Source organism: Rhinolophus hipposideros (assembly GCF_964194185.1).
Source record: "Rhinolophus hipposideros genome assembly, chromosome: 1".
NCBI lineage: Eukaryota > Metazoa > Chordata > Mammalia > Chiroptera > Rhinolophidae > Rhinolophus > Rhinolophus hipposideros.
Genome location: NC_138047.1, coordinates 40,751,158 through 40,768,521, shown reverse-complemented (window position 1 = coordinate 40,768,521; position 17,364 = coordinate 40,751,158). Strand labels below are relative to the sequence as shown.

Sequence of the window (17,364 nt, the reverse complement as noted above, 5' to 3'; positions counted from 1 at the left end):
ATCCATGTTATAGTCTCTTAATTGTCACATTGACCCTGGAAGGAGATGCATCCACATTCAGCAGAAAAATCATCTAAGGCTTGGCAACGCTGTGTAATTTGCCCAAGGATGGCGGTGACAAGATTTGAATCTATGTCTGTCAAAGCCTCTCTTCGCTGAAGCAAGCTTTGTTGTTTCCGTGACAGTGAAGCACTTTATAGAACTTTTAAAACATAAGGTCAGCCTACTAAGTAGGTATTTTACACAAGTGATTACTGTTTGGTTTCTGCTTTACATTGCTGAAATTTAAATCTCAGGTGACCATAGAGCCCAAGTACGCATGAATAGCATCAAATATAAACAGTCATGATTTAGGCTAAAGAATTATTTTCCAATGACATAGCTAAATCTCATCGTATATATTTTGTTTCCCAACAGGCTGTTATAACGGGTTAGTTTATGTTCTGAAAAGTAATAATGGAGAAAAATACTGGATATTTACTACTGAGGATGCTGTCAAAAGCTCGGCAATCATGGATCCAACCACAGGATTCTTTTACATTGGATCTCATGACCAGCATGCATATGCTTTGGATATTTATGTAAGAATTTACCTCTTCAGTCTCATAACAATAAGCGTACAAGAACATGAAACTGTCGGGTGCTCTTCACTAGGAGAGCAGGTGCTATTTTCCTAGTTTAAGATTGTAATCTCGGAAGAATAAGGAGCTAATTAACAGTCTTAATATCTTAAGACATTTGGACTTCCTTACGACATTTTTGTTGCGGGAAAAATGGGTTCTTGGTGTTCATCGCAGGAAAGAATTCAAGGGCGTACCAAATAAGCCAAGTAAGCAGTAGATTTATTAGAAAAAAAAATTGTACATTCTCAAGATAGTGAGAGTGGGCAGGCTCAGAGAAGAGCAGCTGCCCGAAGAGAAGTGGGTTTGGGAATTTATTACACTTAAAACGAAAAGGTGGAATATTCAGCACTGCAGGGTGGTGTCTTAGTCATTCCTAGGCGAGTCTTTGCTGACCCTTCCTTCCTGTTGGGAGGGGGTAATTTTGTCCTTATTGGCTGTCACAGAACTGTGATGGCAACACAGGGGGTGGAGATTTTTCTTGGCTTCCATGCTACCGTGTTTCCCTGAAAATAAGACCTAGCCTGACCATCCGCTCTAATGCGTCTTCTGGAGCAAAAATTAATATAAGACCCAGTATTTATATTATATAATATTATATTATCCTGGTCTTATATTAAAATAAGACTCGATGTTATATTATATTAGACCCAGTCTTATATTAAAATAAGATCAGGTCTTATATTAATTTTTGCTCCAAAAGACGCATTAGAGCTGATGGTCCCTCTAGGTCTTATTTTCAGGAAAACAAGTAGTAGTAGTATAATCTACTATAATCAGCTAAAGTTCACCTGAAGTGGTAAGATGGTGTTCTGGATCCTCTCTCTGCTGCTGAAATCCAGTTCTGACCAGAATATAGTGGGCTTTTTCCGTAACTGCTGGTCTTGCCTCCTTCTTCCTTTTCTCCCCCCTCCCTCTCAGCCCTATTCTTCCTGTCTATGGTAATGTTTTCACGAATAGATTTGCTGCTCAGAGTTTTGAAATATAAAGAACTTAGAATTACCATCTTGAAAATAGAAAAGAACCACAAAGGAAAATGTCAATAAGACCTGATTATTATAAAAATAAGAATTACAAAATTAAAAGAAATAAATTGGGAAAATTTGAAACAAATTGACAGTTAAACTTCATTTATAAATATAAATGAAAATAAAGTGCAAATACAAGTTAGTAAGGAAAATATAAAGACCCAGATAGAAAAATAAGGGATATAAACCCATAGGACCCCAAAAGAAGAAATGTATAGTAAATGTATTTAAATGTTTCATACTTTTGATAATCAAAGGAATGAAAATTAAAAACTATGAGAGAAACAAATGGTGTTAGATTAGGATGAGAGCATTAAATACTGATAAGAGTTGTGGGAGGTTGTAACTAGTGAATCTAGCCTCTGAGGAAAACAAATTGGCCATAGGTTACAACTTCATATCCTTTGATTCAGTAAAATTCTTCTCTTAGGAATCTGTCCTGGCAAAATAATCAGAGACATGGACAAACATGGCACCAAGATGTCTATTTCCAAGTTGTTTAATATTCCAAGAAATTAGTTCCAAACAGTTTTCAATGATAAGGTAGAGAGATAAATTATGTTCATCGGGATATTATGCATTAAAGTAATATTTAGAGAGTTTTACCAAATAAGTAAGTTAAATGCCAAGTACAGAATTATCTTAACTATATTAAACTCTGTGTGTGTGTGTGTGTGTGTGTGTGTGTGTGTGTGTGTGTGTGTATGTATGTACCAAAAAGATCAAAGGGAAAACACTGCAATGTTAACAGTGGTTATTCTGGGTGGTGGCCTTTGTCCTCTTTATAGTAATCTGATTCTCCACAGTGAGCATTTATTACTTTTATATTAAAAATAAAAACTTAGTAAATAGACATATGAGGGATAGGAGACATGAATTTGTTAACCCCCAGAAGAAACCAATTAATTTGCTTTCTTATTTGCAGAAAAAGAAGTGTATTTGGAAGTTAAAATGTGGAGGAACTGTCTTTTCTTCGCCTTGTTTGAGCCTGATTCCACATCACTTGTATTTTGCTACACTGGGAGGACTTTTACTGGCTGTAAATCCTGTAGGCACAAAATAATGCGTTTTATTACTTATTTTTAATATTATTTTTGCTTTGAATTCTAAAAATTTGAAGTAGTTTCAGTTAGATATAGTCCAGATATTACCAAACCAAAGCTCATTAAAAATGATTGACATGGTCTAGAAAGATGAGGAAAATCAGCTTTAAGTTCTGCAACATCTTTTATCTATTTTTTAAATTGACAGAATTTTCTCAGTCATATTAGAAGTTTGAATGGTCTAAGGATCTTAATGTGCTAGTTATTTCTTTCCTGGTTTTATTGCAACTTTTTATCTTAGCTCTCATAAACAGCACTGATTAATTTTATAGCCGTGTGTATCTGTACTAGCTTCATTTATAATATCAGCATGTCATTATCGCATTTTCTGGAGCTTATAGCTTTGCCTCCAGCAGATTTATGAGGGTTTATTATTTTCATTTTTATGAAGGGTAATTGATTAGAATGATTGAAATGCTATGAATTGCTTTTTGCCCGTGACAGGCCACTGGGAATAGAATTTGGGAACATTCCTGTGGGAAACCACTCTTCTCTTCTCCACGGTGTTGTCTACAGTATGTTTATATTGGCTGTGTAGATGGGAATTTACTTTGCTTCAGTCACTTTGGAGAACAGGTAAAAATTTCTAGTTCTGCTTTATATGTCTTAAAGGCATAGTAGGTGGTGACAACTGAAGTAAAATTTTAAATGTAATTATTCAACTTGTGTTGAAAACCATTAATAGTTCTGCTTTGTCAAGTCATGGGTTTCTGAATTTGTGAGTGGTGCTATAGTTGATTTAACAGATTCTATCCAAATAGTTACAGTTTTGCCATTCCCCCTTCCCCCAATTAAAAATTGTTTTACCATTTTTCAGCTAATTTTATTACTTCTATTGAAGTTATGAAAATTTAAAGAAGCCTATGCTTTTTCTATGAAAACTCAAATCTGTGTAACCCAGTTCCATTGTATGGACATCCCATCTTCAACTTCATGACTGGAAGGGTAGGCTCCTGCTGGTTTATTGTAGATCTTTGGTTGGGAGCAGAATTTCCACTTCTTTAAGTATCTACAAGTGACTATCATTAGGGCACAACTGCTGCAGTGGTTTTTTGTGTTTTTTTTTCTTTTTTCCTAGATTTTCTTAGGGAAGGGGAACAGGACTTTATTGGGGAACAGTGTGTACTTCCAGGACTTTTCCAAGTCAAGTCGTTGTCCTTTCAGTCTTAGTTGTGGAGGGCGCAGCTCAGCTCCAGGTCCAGTCCTGTTGTTAGTTGCAGGGGGCGCAGCCCACCATCCCTTGTGGGAGTCGATGAGTCGAACGGACAACCTTGTGGTTGAGAGCCCTCGCCATTTTCTTTTAGTGTGTAGTTCCCTTCAGTAGCCTACATCTCTTACATTTTAAGTAAGAATTTCATAAAGCTTTACTACAGAATTGTTGAAATGAGATGAATGAATGATTTTTGCCTTTATCAAAACCAAAAACTGAGCCATCTGGCAGCTGAGAGACAGCTCATTGACTTCATTCTAGTTGCCGAGGGCGCAGCTCTCTGGCCCTTGTGGGAATTGAACTGGCAGCTCCATTGCCCAGAACTTGCACTATAACCACCTGAGCCACCCATCCACCCTGCAGTTGTTTTGATTTGGTGCTTATTTTGTGGACTTGAGAGTGCGTTAGCGCCAACATACATTTCCTCTATTGATGGCTGGGGTTGATTCTTTTGTGGTTTTTATTCTATATTCACCCCTCATTGCCTAGCAGGGTTTTTATTTGCTCTATGTGACAATTACTTTTTCATTAACTCTTATTTTGTCCACTTAATATTTTTATTTACAAAGTAGTTTCAATATATTCTCACTTTAGGTTCCTAAGAATAAGAGGCAAATGCTATAACTCCTATTGGTTTGGGTGAACTGTAGAAAGATTAAAGTGACTTTGTCCAAATCAGGGACAGCATTGAGATTATGTCATATTTCATGAATATTCCCACTTTTTATTTTGTTTATTTTTTACGCTGCCGTTACTGTGCATTTGTAAACTCTGCCTTAGGCTTGGGCCTTTTCTTTGTGTTTTTTCTTCAAAATATTGGCCAACAGGTTTGTCTGTAGTAGCAGCAGTAGTAGTAGTAGCTTTGAAATCAGCAAATAGTATATATCCACAGGGCAGACACACACACGTCATGGTTTTTTCTATATAGCTTTCATTTAAATTATTGCACATATACTCTTCATTTTATTTTTGAATTCAGTGTCTCTGAACATACTAAAATAACTCTTGAATTGGGTCCAAAATTAATTCTACTTCATAATATTAGGCATAGCAATGACTCATGTAATAAGGACACTTGGTGTATTGTGCTAGATTTTACTGCTGGGACAGGTGTAATCTGAGGGTGCTACTTTTTAGAAAAAGCCATTTTCTTTTTGTGTGTAGTTCCCATTCAGTAGCCTACATCTCTTACATTTTAATTAAGAATTTCATAAAGCTTTACTACAGAATTGTTGAAATGAGATGAATGAATCATTTTTGCCTTTATCACCCTTCAGGTTTGGCAGTTCTCTACCAGTGAACCAATCTTTTCATCCCCATGTACCTCCTCATCAGAGCAAGAAATATTTTTTGGTTCCCATGATTGCTTTATCTACTGTTGTAGTATGAAAGGTCACCTCCGATGGAAATTTAAAACTACCTCAAGGGTGTATTCAACACCATTTGCTTTCCATAACCACAGTCGTAGCGATGATATGTTACTGGCAGCGGCATCTGCTGATGGGAAACTGTGGATCTTGGAATGTGAGACTGGACAGTTGCAAAGTGTGTATGAACTTCCTGGAGAAGTTTTCTCTTCTCCTGTGATCTGGGAATCAATGCTTATTATTGGATGTAGAAATAATTATGTTTATTGTCTGGATTTATTGCATGGCAATCAAAATTAATCAAGTACAGTTTTTATTAGAATATACCTGAAATGTTTGAAAACATTTTACCATTGTAGAGCATGTAGATAGTATTATTTTATAAAAATTATATTTTGCTTAAGAAACTTGTCTATTGCACTTTATTGGACAACAACTATATTTTACTTCCTGTAGGAGCAACAAATACGTTTAAAAAAACACATCAATATATTTAGTAGCACTTTCTTTTAATTAGGCTACAGATATTTTACATTTTTTTTTAATAGAAGACATTTGAACAACAAAAAAGACCAGAATATACCTGGTTGGTTCAAAACAGTCTGTGATGTAATATATAGCATTTACTCATTTATATTGATATTCATAACAAAAGGTTTTTATAGATAGGCTCTGTTTATCAAATTAGGTTCCTTATTTAGTATTTTTATCAAATGTATTGGGATAACATTGGTTAATAACGTATTATAAAGTTGTACACCTGAAATTTATGTAACAACATCTATATACTCTATTGTGTGCTCACCAAATGACGTGTAGTTCTCCTTCTGTCACCATATATTTGACCCTTTTTACTGTCTTCATTTTTTCCCCACTCCCCTTCCCCTCTGGTAACCACTTTTCTGTTGTCTTTATCTATGAGTTCATGTTGTTTGTTCATTTGTTGCTTTTTGTTTTATATCCCACATCAGTGAAATACACGGTTCTTATCCTTTTCTGTCTAACTTATTTCACGTAGCATAATACTCTCAAGATCCATCCAGTGTTTCAAATGGCAGTATTTCATCTTCTTTATATCTGATTAGTATCGCATTGTATGTACGTACCACATCTTTATCTAATCATCAGTCAAAGGACATTTACCTTGTTACCATGTCTTGGCCACCGTGAATAATACTGCCATGAACATAGGCGTACCTATATCTTTATGAATAAGTGTTTTCAAACTTTTCGGATAGATACTCAGAAGAGGGCTTTCTGGGTCACATAGAAGTTCTATTCTTAATTTTTTGAGGAACCTCCATACTGTTTCTATAGTGGCTGTACCAGTTTACTTTCCCAACAGTTGTATTTGAGGGTTCCTTTTTCTCCACATCCTTTCCAACAATTATTTCCTGTCTTATTGATAGTAGCCATCCTAACAGGTGTGAGGTGGTATCTCATTTTGATGTTGATTAATATTTCCCTTATAACTAGTGAGGTTGAACATCTTTTCATCTACCTGTTGACCACCTGTATGTCTTCCTTGGAAAAATGTCTATTCAGAACTCAGCCCATTTTTTAAATTGGGTTATTTGTTTTTTGTTGTTGAGTTGTATGAGTTCTTTATATTATTTTGGATATTAGCCTCTTATTGGAGATATACATTTGCAAATATCTTTTCCCATTTAGTTGGTTACCTTTTTGTTGATGGTTCTTTTGCTATGCAGAAACTTTTTAGTTTGATGTAGTCCCATTTATTTTTACTTTTTCCTCCCTTGCCTTTGTGGTCAAGTTCACAAAAACCCCTCTGAGACCAAGGTCCATAAGTTTAGTACCTAACCTATTTTTCCATGTATAATGTGCACTTTTTTGCACAAATTTGTGAGGGGAAAAATAAGGATGTGTGTTATACATGGGTAGTACTAATTCTGTATCTATATAAATGTTTTTAATTCTTTATGCTTATGAGTTAAAAGTGTAACTGTAGAAATCAATAACGATATCGTATTCAAAATAATTCCCTGGAATATGATAATCAGTTTTGTTGAACTTAAGACGTGCTTGCAATGACCAAGAGTTCTTGGCCTTCTGTGATGCGTAAATATCGTAAATATGTCACTGATACAATTTCTTGTACCTTGTATCTGTTCTTGTGTTTTGTGATTATTTCTTACATAAAATTTCTTGTACATAATATGTTAAAAACTAAATGCAAAAATTCATTTATAATACAAAAAATAAGTACCTAAATGTAGACAAATAAAAATTTGAATTAAAAATTAAAATGAAAGATTTTTTTCCCCTGAAAGTTTGGGCCAAAAATGTTGGTGCACATTATACGTGGCAAAATATGGTATGCTTTCTTTTATGTATTTTGTTGTTTAGGTCTTATATTCAAGTCTTTAATCCATGTTGAGTTATTTTTGTGTATAGTTTCAATAGTATACTGATGTCATTCTTTTGCATGTGACGTTCCAGTTTTCCCAACATCATTTATCAAAGAGACTTTCTTTTTTCTGTTATATGTTTTTGGCTTCTCTGCTGAAAATTTGTTGCCCATATATGTGTGGGTTTATTTCTGGGCTCTCAGTTCTGTTCCATTGGTCTGTGTGTCTTATTTTTCTGCCAGTAACATGCTGTTTTGATTACTGCAGCTTTGTAGTATAGTTTGAAGTCAGGGAGAATAATACCCCTGGCTTTCTTCTTTTTTTCTCAGGATTCCTTTGGCTATTTGGGGACTTTTGTGGTTCTATACAAATTTGAGGATTTTATTCTATTTCTTTGAAAAATGACACTGGGATTTTGATAGGGATTACATTAAATCTGTATATTGCTTTAGGTAATATGGCCATTTTACCAATGTTAATTCTTCTAGTCCATGAACATGGAATATCTTTCCATACCTTTGTATCTTCTTTCATTTCTTTCAACAGTGTCTTGGTCGTTTTCAGTGTACAGGTCATTCATGTCCTTTGCTAACTAAGTTTATTCCTAGGTATTTTATAATTTTTGTTGCAATTATAAATGGTATTTTGTTCAATTTTCTGTCTGATATTTCATTGTTAGTATATAAGGAATGCAACAGATTTTTGTGTATTAATTTCAACTGTACTGTATTGTTTCTAATAGAATTTTGGGCATTTTATTTATTTATATATATGTATATATATTATATATATATACATATATATATATATATATATATTCATGTCATTGCAAATAGTGACAGTTTTATTTCTTTATTCCCAATTTGGGTTGCTTTTATTTCTTTTCTTTGTCTAATTGCTCTGGCGAGGACTTCCAGTACTACGCTGAATAACAGTGGTGAGAGTGGGTATCCTTGTCTTGTTCCTGATCTTAGAGGAAACTTTGCACTTTTTCACCACTGAGTATGATATTAGCTGAGGGTTTCATATATGGCCTTTATTGCGTTGAGGCACTTTCCTTCTGTACCCATTTTATTGAGTGTTTTCATCATAAATGGATGTTGTATCTTGTCAGATGCTTTTTATATCTCTATTGATATAATCATATGATTTATTTTGTTCAGATGGTGTATCACATTGATTGATTTGCCTATTTGAAGTGTTCTTATACCCCTGTAATGTACCCCCACTTAATTGTGATGTATATTATTTTTTTATAAATGTTTTATTTTTCAATTAGAGTTGACATAAAATATATTAGTGTACAACTTAGTGATTAGATATATATATATAACTTATGAAGTGATCACCCTTATAAATCTAGTACCCATCTGGCACCATACATAGTACCATATTATTGACTATATTCCTCATGCTGTACTCTACATTCCCATGACTATTTTGTAACTACCAATTTGTACTTCTTAATCCTTTCCCCATTTTCACCCACCCTCAAACCACCTCCCATACAGCAACCCTCAAAATGTTCTCTATATCTATGAATGTGGTTCTGTTTCATTTGTTGATTTTGTTCTTTAGATTTCACATATAAGTGAAATTGTATGGCATTTGTCTTCGTCTGACTTACTCCACTCAGCACAATACCCTTTAGTTTCATCCATGTTGTCACAGAAGGCAAGATTTCATTTTTTTAAAAAAATTTTATGGTGGAATAATACTCCATTGTATATATGTACCACCTCTTCTTTATCCATTCATCCCTTGATGAACACCCAGGTTGCCTCCATATCTTGGCTATTGTAAATAATGCTTCAATGAATATATGGATACACGTTTCCCTTTGAAGTAGTGTTTTGGGTTTCTTCAGATAAATACACAGAAGTGGAATTATTGGGTCCTTTTTTGTCTCTTGTTATAGCCTTTGTTTTCAAGTCTATTTTTTCTGGTATAAGTATTGCTGCCCAAGCTTTTTTTGTTTCCATTTTTATGAAACATCTTTTTCCATTTCTCTACTTTGAGATTGTGTGTGTCTTTCGATCTGAATTGAAACTCTTGTAAGCAGCATATGTACGGGTCTTGTTTTCTTATCCATTCAGCCACCCTCTTTTGACTGGAGTATTTGATTCATTTACATTGAAAATAATTATTAATAGATATGAAGTTATTTCCATTTTATTACTTATATATATTTTATAACATTTTTTAAATTAGTTTCAGGTGCACAAAACAATGTAATAGTTAGACATTTATCATTTATATCCCTCACACAGTGACAACCCCTCTCCCCCATCCACTATCCCTCTGACATCGCACACAGCCATTACATTTCCACTGTCTCTATTCCTAATGCTGTACTCTGCTTCTTGTAAATATATATACATATACATATATATACATATATATGCATATATGTATATATATATATAAAATTATAGTTGACATTCATTATTGTTCAGCTTCAGCTTCAGGTGTACAGTGTAGTGATCAGGCATCTACATTATCCATGAGGTGGTCTCCCTAATGAGACAAGTGTCCATCGGATACCCTACAAAATCTTTACAACATTATTGATTACATTCCCCAAATTGACTTTCGTAACCCCATGACAATCTTGTGGTTACCGATTGTGCTTTCTAATCCCCTCACTTTCCCCTTTATCCCACCTTTCCTCCCATCTAGCAACCCTCAGTTTTTCCTCTGTCTCTGAGACTGTTTCTGATTAGTTCATTTACTCTTTTCTTTAGATTCCATATATAAGTGAGATCATATGGTACTTGTCTTTCTCTGTCTGACTTATTTCTCAACATAATGATCTCTAGGTCCATCCATATTGTTGAAAATGGTAAGATTTCATTCTTCTTTATGGCTGCATAATACTCCATTGTATAAACGTACCACAGTTTCTTAATCCAGTTGTCCACTGATGTGTATTTCAGTTGTTTCCATGTCTTGGCTATTGTGTATAGTGCTGCTATAAACATCAGGGTGCATAAATTTTTTCGAATTAGTTTTGGATTTCTCTAGGAGTGGAATTGCTGGGTTATAAGGTAGTTCCATTGTCAGAGTTTTAAGATACCTCCATACTGTTTTCCATAGTGGCTGCGCCAATCTGCAATGCAACCAATAGTCATGAGGGTTCCCTTTTTCTCCACATCCTCTCCAGCACTTGTTGTTTCTTGATTTTTTTGATGATAGCCATTTTGTCTGGGGTGAGGTGGTATCTCATTGTGGTTTTTATTTGCATTTCTCTGATGATTAGTGAGGTTGAGCATCTTTCCCTATGTCTGCCATCTGTATGTCATCTTTAGAAAAATGTCTCTTCAGGTCCTCTGCCCATTTTTTAATTGGGTTGTTTGGTTTTTTTGGAGTTGAATTGAGTTTTTTATAAATTTTGGGTATTGACCCCTTATTGGATATATCATTGGCAAATATGTTCTCCCATTCAGTAGGATACCTTTTTGTTTTACCGATGGTTTCCTTTGCTGTGAAAAATCTTTTTAGTTTGATGTAATCCCACATGTTTATTTTTTCTCTTACTTCCCTCGCCTGAGGGGATAGTTCAGTAAAAATCTTACTCCAGGTATATCTGTAAACTTTTTTCTTCTAGGAGTTTTATGGTTTTAGATCTTACATTTAAGTCTTTAATCCATTTTGAATTTATTCTTGTATATGGTGTAAGGAGATTGTCCAGCTTCATGTTTTTGCATGTGTCTGTCAAGGTCTCCCAGCACCATTTGAATAGACTGTCTTTACCCCACCGTACATTCTTGCTTCCATTGTCATAGATTAAACGGCCATATAGGCATGGATTTATTTCTGGACTCACTATTCTGTTCCACTGATCTATGTGTCTGTTTTTATGCCAGTACCATGCTGTTTTGAGTACTGTAGCCTTGTAGTATAATTTGATGTCAGGTATCGTTATACTTTCCACTTTGTTCTTATTTCTCAAGATTGCTGAGGTTATCCGGGGTCTTTTATGGTTCCTAAAATTATGATAAATTTTAGGATTCTAGGGTGTTTTCTTCTTCCTTCGTTTGGGGTATGTTCTTCTGTCTCCATTTTGTTGGAGTTTCTGTGTTTGTCCCTGTGAGTTAGATGAAATAGCTATCTCACAATCTTGGAAAAGTGGCCTTTGTGTAGATTGTGTGCTGAATGGTTTTGGCAGGTTGGTTGAAGTTGGGCTGGGCACATGTGGTGCTTAATGTGCTGCCTGGTGGGCCAGAAGGAATTGGCTCCAGGCAGGGCAGCCTGGTGTGTGCACTTCCTTTTCCTTCCGATTTGGGTGGGGCTGCCTGGTGTGCCTACTGCTCTCCCTGTTGCTTTGTCTGTTGCCTGAGCCTGGTGTGGATGGGCCTGCTCTGAGTTTGAGTATTGCAGCTCCCTACTACTTCTGCACTTTGGACAGGGCAGCTCTGTGTGGACACACCGCAGCATTTGACTGGCTGTGCACTTTCTCCAGGCAGGGCAGCTCTGCGTGCAGGTAGCACAGTGTTTTGCTAGTTCCGCCCCTTCTCCAGGCAGGGTGACCTGAGTGCGTGTGCAGTGCTGTAGGTGCATGCATTAGTGCCCTGCCGTACCCACTGGATCCATCTCCAGGTGGAGGGGCCCGTGTGTGAGGGCTCTGGCACCCTTCTGATCCTGCTGGACCTGGCTCTGGGCGGAGTGGCTAGGGATGCGCGACGGTGGTCCTGCAGGTCAGAGAACCTGGGTAGAGCGCCTGGCTGCTCCAGGTGCTGGGGAGATGTAAACAGTGGTGCTCATGGCTCCTCCGGTCCGAGAGAGCTGTCTTCTCCATGTGTTCTCTTTTGTCTGCTGTGCAGAAGCTTTCAATTAGCCCTCAGTTGTCTCTCGGTAGGAATTGCTCTAAGTGTAAATTTGATGTATTCTAGGGAGGGGGCAAGCTCAGTGTCCTCCTAAGCTGTCATCTTGGATCCATATCCAAAACAGTATTTATCTCTATTACTGAGTTTTTGCATCTGGGGCAAGTATCTCACTCCCATCATTCCGTCCTAGTCCAGCCGTGGGAGTCAGTAGATCTGGCCTGGGGCCATTAGCTGCAGTTCTCACGTGCTCTCAGCTCGTGCGCATGTTGCTGTTCCATGGCCCACATGTTGAGTAAGGAGGTTGAAGGATCATATTGTCTGAGACAAAGACCATTAGATTCCCACTTAGGAGTGAGATAAACATTTGATTTGCCCCTATTATTTTTCTCCAAAAACATCTAGTGAAAAATATAAGGCACCATATAAAATGCCTTGAAATTTTTCTTTCTCAACAAAAGCTATGTAAATCTGAGCTTGCTTGAAATTAGTAAAAATATCAACTTGAAAAGGAAATTCCATCAGTGCCAAAGATCTTGTAGGTATTTTTTATTGAAAGATCTTTTTCCTTCAATAATGGACATTTTACATTAAAACTTTATACAACCAAAAGCTCAAAATAATATTAAAATCACACTAAGGTATTTTCATGGTTAAGTCTAGTTAATTTTATTGTTGGTAAAAATATTGCAAGACACCTGAAATTCTAATGTTTCTGCTTTAAAATAAGCAATTAAACTAAACGTCACAAGAAGAGACAATGAATACATACTACAGTTTGCTGATAACTGGCTAAAATGATAATTTAATAATGTATAAGAAACAATTGCACTTGAAAAATTTAAAAAGTAAACAAAAAACTCTAGTTATATATATATAAGTCTATGAACAGAATTTAATCACCTATAACCTTGCCAGGAGAAGTGTATGTTTGTTGTAATTAAAAAAAAAAGTGTATTTAACATAGCAATCATTCATTTCTTTTTAAAAAAAGTCTTGAATTTATGTTTTTACAGAATTTCCCCCATAGTTTGTTGATCAGAAAAGACTGCAACGCAACTAAAGCAAAATAACACTTCATTGGTATTTAGTGCAAATTTGGAGTAATTTTTACATGAAATATTAAACATGTAGCCTTTAGAAATTGTTGGAAATAAGTGCTATGACTGTGCTTTCCTCAGTATAATCTTCTTTTAAAGATTTTGATGGCAACTCTTTAACTGAGGTATTTCTCCTACTTTGTATGGGCTTGGTGGTAGGTGAGCCAGTACAGAGTGGTCAGCTACCATTTGTTAGTCATCTGATTTCTTTGCTTGTTCTTTGACTTTACTACGATAGTATCCAAAGCTAACAGAATGAAGGAAAAAGTCAATTCAGAAGAATTACCGTAGCAGTATAATTCCAGGGCTCTAGGTAGAAAAGTTGCTATTAAAAAGTGTTATATTAGTGAGGAAATCATTGAAATTAACAAATGCCTATGTATTTGATTTAGAAATGAACGTCAGTATGGAAAATGTGCAGTGGAATATTAATTGCTTCCCATAGCAATAAAAAAAAATCAAAGTTAGACTGATTCTTAACAGTCTGAAGGTCCAGTATATATAATATTAAATCAAACTTGTAAGAGTACAACTATCCACTTGACTAAACATGCCAGCTGCTACCATGATGCTGAGACATCATTTCCAGAAAGAAAATGCCTTCTATATGGTAAATAACTTTGCTGTCATCTTTTCTTTAGGGTAAATGATAGAATAAGAGCACATTGCCTATTGAGTGAGCATAAAGGAAAATAATGATGCATACTAATAAAATGTGTTTTTATAGGAGAGGAAAAAAGGATGTAACTCCCCCTGCACTGGGCAAAGGCTTTGTACTTATATTTTGGAGTCAGAAGTTAAGAAAATGGGAATATGCCGACACCATGAAATATAAAGTTAGTACCAGCAATGTGTGGGTTTGCTGTATGTTTCATGTAAAGCAAAGTTAGGGAAATAAGTGAATATATGTGGCTTTTACTTGCCAAGTCTCTTCTTTGTATCACGTGTATGATAACAAGGCCACTTAAAACTGATGTTTTTTAAAGGTAGCAAGGTGAACACTAAATTATAAATGCTATTGACTCTAACTATGAATTACTCAAGTATGGTAAAGAAAGCAACAAATTTTCAGACATGTAATGTCAATAGCCTCTTGTATCTTGTAATAAATGGATGGTTTGGGGGTTGTTTTATCATTTTTCCTGTATCACTTTTGCTTCTTTGGATGAAATGTTTCCCCTTCAGAGTTTTAAAAACTAGATTACAGTAAAAGCAGTGTATCCCAAAGTATATCCCTTCTCAACTTTTGGGATGTATCAGAATTTATCTGAAAAGGTTTTGCCAGAATATGCATTTCTGGCAAAATACTGTCCTCATACTAGGCCTGGGATGGAACCTGGACATCTTAAGAAAAACTGCACTCGATGGGGATTCTCAGAGACAGAAAGAGAATTTGTAGTTTCCTTTCTTTACCATATTAAATAAAAATGTTCCCTAGGAGCCAGCTGGGCCAAATGTTTCCCGTGTCCTTAAGTAGAGGGCTGGCGTAGACCCACAGTGCAGCAGAAGTATGAATGGATTTGCTGTGTCACAGTTTCAGGTTGGGGAAAATTCATGAAAATTAGACATGAGCACAGAGTTGGGAGCCAGACAGTTATAATTCCCAGTTACTCACTCCGTTCAGGAGACTGGGCATTCTTATTTCTATGTATGATCTTTTCACCAGTACTCTAGAAAAAGATAGAAATCCCCCAATATAGGGTAGGGTAAATGTTTTGGAGAAAAGAAATTGAAGTAGAGAATCAAAAAAGAACCATTACCGAGATTGGCAAAAGTACATGTTCTGAACGGTGTGTGGGTGTGTATGTGTGGGGGTGCAGAGGAGGGGGTGGCAGGCTCTCCTGAGGGCTTCTTAGTCTGGAGACTGCTTCATGTGGTCCCTCGGACAGAATTTTCTCTTTCAAACGAGGAGGAGCTCAAGGCACCAGGACCTAGGGTTGTGCAAATACACTCTTTACAAGGAACACCACCAGTTCAGTTTCTAAATATTATTTTAGAGCCTATAAAACATGCTTCTTTTCCCTAGCTTGGTTTCTTTACCTCATATAAAAAATAAATAAATAAAAAGGGCAAGAGAGGAGCCAGTAGCTGGCAGTAGGAATGGACAAGAGTCACTCGTTACTTAATAATCTGTGGACAGTCGCTCCAGGCCTTGGCTTTCCTTTTGGCCAAAGCCAGCCAGGCTGGTTCTGTTGACACGGGGGCAGCATCTGGGGAAGAAAACCTCTTTGTGACTTCTTTCACCTGTGGCGCTGGGGGAGACGAATCAGAGATCTCCACTGGGTTGCATTTTGAAGGAAAAGGAGAAAGGTATAAGTCAAAGCGACATTTTGATTTATCAGAAGTATGGGATTCAGAGAGGAAAACTCAGTGAAACACTGGGCATCTTCGATGAGAATTAGGGAAAGAAAGCTATGTGATCATAACCGTTACATACAAAATTAGTGATCACAGTGCAGTCAATTCTAATTTCAGAGAATTTCTAGAAACCTAATTTTTTTCTGTGCAAAGAAGTTATGCCTGTACGATAAAAAATAAAGGTAAGTTTTGTGATCCTAGTCAGAACCAGTCAATTTCAAGGGGAAAAAAAAAGATCAAACCAGCAATTTGGATTTATCAAGCTGCTGAGGTCAAAAGTTCCTGCCTCCACCAAGCATGGCCTGGATCCTTTTCCCTTCAGGCCCACGGATCCTGCCAGCTCTTAGGATTCTCAGTCTTGTGGAGCAATCCCTTTGCATTGTATCGTTTCCTTTACCAGACCTTAGAGGCTTCTTAAGGAAGGGGTTCCTGTCTTATATCGGGGTCATACCAGTGCCAGTGGCAATGGCCCACAAGTGGCAGAACTCAGGAAATACTAATGGACAAGACAAATACTTAAGAACAAAAGCTTGCTGTATTAGGCTGAGCCCCTAGGAATTGCATTAACCCTTTGGTACTTCCAAGAAATTAGGCCGAGAAAGGTGTGATCTCTCTGACTTTGGAGCTTTCACTTAATTTTGAATGAATTCTGACACACCCATATGATGTTTAGAACCCTAATACTTAGGTATAAGATCAAATGAAATAATGCCCGCAGAGGTTCTTGAGAAATTGTACAGTGCTCTAAAGCGGTTTTCAAAAATTTTTTTTCTTTGATTAGATCAGTTGGGTTTTAGTCACTTGTGTTTTGAAACTAAATATGGGAAAAAGGCTTTTAATATGTCAGTGTTTGCATGTGACATGTATGTTGTGACCTCAGATAATTATTTTCATCTAGATGAAAAGTTTGAATTATTTCAATAATGGGAGCTTTGATTTTGAGAGATCTTAACAATGGAACCTAGGACCCATTGTTCTGAGGGAAGTCTTAGTACAATTAAAATTTGGACAGATTTATTCTAGTTAAGCCATAAGTGTCAACATGTAAACTTGTTTTGATTAAAGAATTTTTCTATCAAAAAAAAATTTTTTTTTTCTCCTTACCCAATAGTAAATATAGCTTTAACGGTGAGATCTCTGTACATTTCCAGACTTCAGCAAGTAGGTCACCAAAATATAAAAAAAACCCTGGGTCTGGAGGTTGGGTGCCCTCAGCGCTGCCTAGTGGGGAAAACAGATGCCCTCTTAACCCCTGGAGGAAACTTGTTTAGATTTTTCCATCCTCCAAGTGATTTGTAATAAGGAACTAGTTGGAAACATTACTGGATTGTTTTACCTTTTAACAGAATAAAGAATTCTTTAAAAATGTGTATGTGTCTCTTATGT

The 17,364-nt window shown here is 36.2% G+C and overlaps 2 protein-coding genes across 11 annotated transcripts in view; one reads left to right on the top strand and one right to left on the bottom strand.

Annotated features, from left to right (window-relative positions):
- Positions 1 to 7,584, top strand: part of AASDH (aminoadipate-semialdehyde dehydrogenase) — a 28,569-nt gene extending 20,985 nt beyond the window's left edge. For all 9 annotated transcript variants that reach the window (XM_081060957.1, XM_081060963.1, XM_081060958.1 and 6 more), the window contains 4 exons: positions 418 to 581; positions 2,574 to 2,696; positions 3,196 to 3,327; positions 5,239 to 7,584. In XM_081060957.1, coding sequence (XP_080917083.1) covers positions 418 to 581; positions 2,574 to 2,696; positions 3,196 to 3,327; positions 5,239 to 5,628 — 809 coding nt within the window. In that variant the 3' untranslated portion in view covers positions 5,629 to 7,584. The remainder of the gene's footprint in view (positions 1 to 417; positions 582 to 2,573; positions 2,697 to 3,195; positions 3,328 to 5,238) is intronic.
- A 5,470-nt stretch (positions 7,585 to 13,054) lies between these two features.
- The window catches only part of CRACD (capping protein inhibiting regulator of actin dynamics), a 258,990-nt gene continuing 254,680 nt past the window's right edge, over positions 13,055 to 17,364 (bottom strand). For both annotated transcript variants that reach the window (XM_081060940.1, XM_081060939.1), the window contains one exon: positions 13,055 to 15,899. In XM_081060940.1, the coding sequence (XP_080917066.1) occupies positions 15,739 to 15,899 (161 nt within the window). In that variant the 3' untranslated portion in view covers positions 13,055 to 15,738. The remainder of the gene's footprint in view (positions 15,900 to 17,364) is intronic.